This window comes from Mesitornis unicolor, unplaced genomic scaffold (assembly GCF_000695765.1).
Source record: "Mesitornis unicolor isolate BGI_N332 unplaced genomic scaffold, ASM69576v1 scaffold53485, whole genome shotgun sequence".
In the NCBI taxonomy this organism is placed as follows: Eukaryota; Metazoa; Chordata; class Aves; order Mesitornithiformes; family Mesitornithidae; genus Mesitornis; species Mesitornis unicolor.
In genome coordinates this window covers 1-1591 of record NW_010188576.1, presented here as the reverse complement: position 1 = coordinate 1591, position 1591 = coordinate 1, and the positions used below count along the sequence as shown (strand labels likewise).

The 1591-nt window shown below is 40.5% G+C and overlaps 1 protein-coding gene across 1 annotated transcript; it reads left to right on the top strand.

The window, feature by feature from the left end:
- Positions 1-43: 43 nt before the first annotated feature.
- LOC104541662 (myosin heavy chain, skeletal muscle-like) lies at positions 44-1584 on the top strand (the record flags this gene model as incomplete). The annotated part of the gene is made up of 4 exons (XM_010185774.1): positions 44-433; positions 603-729; positions 905-1023; positions 1570-1584. Coding segments are annotated over 4 exons (651 nt in total), but the record flags the coding sequence as incomplete, so codon positions are not given.
- Between the last annotated feature and the right edge of the window lie 7 nt (positions 1585-1591).

The following is a 1591-nucleotide window of genomic DNA, read 5'->3' as shown; positions in this document are numbered from 1 at the left end:
TAGGAGGAGGGCCTGGGTGTGAAGGGTCTCTCTTGTTCCCTAGGCTCGTATTGAGGAACTGGAGGAGGAAATTGAGGCAGAGCGAACCTCTCGGGCAAAAGCAGAGAAGCATCGGGCTGACCTCTCCAGGGAGCTAGAGGAGATCAGCGAGCGCCTGGAAGAAGCAGGAGGAGCTACTGCAGCTCAGATTGAGATGAACAAGAAGCGTGAGGCAGAATTTCAGAAGATGCGTCGTGACCTCGAAGAGGCCACGCTGCAGCACGAAGCCACGGCTGCCACCCTGCGGAAGAAGCACGCAGACAGCACAGCTGAGCTTGGGGAGCAGATCGACAACCTGCAACGAGTGAAGCAGAAGCTGGAGAAGGAGAAGAGTGAGCTGAAGATGGAGATTGATGACTTGGCCAGTAACATGGAGTCTGTCTCCAAAGCCAAGGTACAAAGTTTCTGTCTGGTTACTGCCCTATAATGTGTAACCTGATACATGATTTTTAACCTTCTGATTACATTTTTATGTCGCACACATTTGCGCATTTTTATGTTATGAGAATAAAATGTCAGAAATTAGTGTTAGTCCTCTTTCTTTAAATGCATTTGATATATAGGCAAACCTGGAGAAGATGTGTCGCACTCTGGAAGACCAGTTAAGTGAGATTAAAACAAAAGAAGAGGAACACAATCGCATGATCAATGACCTCAATACTCAGAGAGCTCGTCTGCAGACAGAAGCAGGTAACACACCGCCACACTCCTATGGAATGTGAGAACCTTTAACTGTTGATGACAAGAAAAGAGTTATGTTTTAGTCAAATTGATCTATACTCTGTAAGCTGGCATACAGTGCGTTAAAGGCACATCAGGTTAGTATTTTTCATTTTAAATTAAGCCTATCTGTAAATTTTCTCAGGTGAATTTTCACGTCAGGTGGAAGAAAAAGATACTTTAATATCTCAGCTATCCAGAGGCAAACAAGCATTTACTCAACAGATTGAGGAACTAAAGAGACATTTAGAGGAAGAAATAAAGGTAAAGGTATTTCCTGTAAGAGGTTTGACTTTGGATTCAGATTCTATTTTCTTTCAGAATATTTAATAATCTCACATAAAATCAACGTATATTAGCCATTTCATTTTAGTTTTGGAGCTCTCAGAGTAGATGGACAACTCTGCCAACTCCCTTCTTAGTGTGGGAAGAAAAGTTGAGGAGGCCATCCCATCTAGATACTGAGACAGAAAAAAAACGTATTACTTTATTCAGATTACTGATGGCACATAAAAAAAGAAATATCTCTAAATAACTGTATTTCTTATTTAGCCTCCATATTAGAAGCTAAAACTTTAGAATATAGTTCAAAGGATTCAACATTTAAAGTCGTAATTTAGTTTACCAATCAAAATTCTAAATTCTCGTGAATGAAGTGATGCAAAGCTTCTCAGAGCATGAAATCAATACACATTTTTTTCTAGTGCTGACTTTAAATGACAGATTCAAAGAATTTTCAACAACTTTCCCTAAATTTACATTCATTTGTCTCACAGGCAATTCATTGTCTCAATCTCATTGTCTCCACAGGCCAAGAACGCCCTGGCCCACG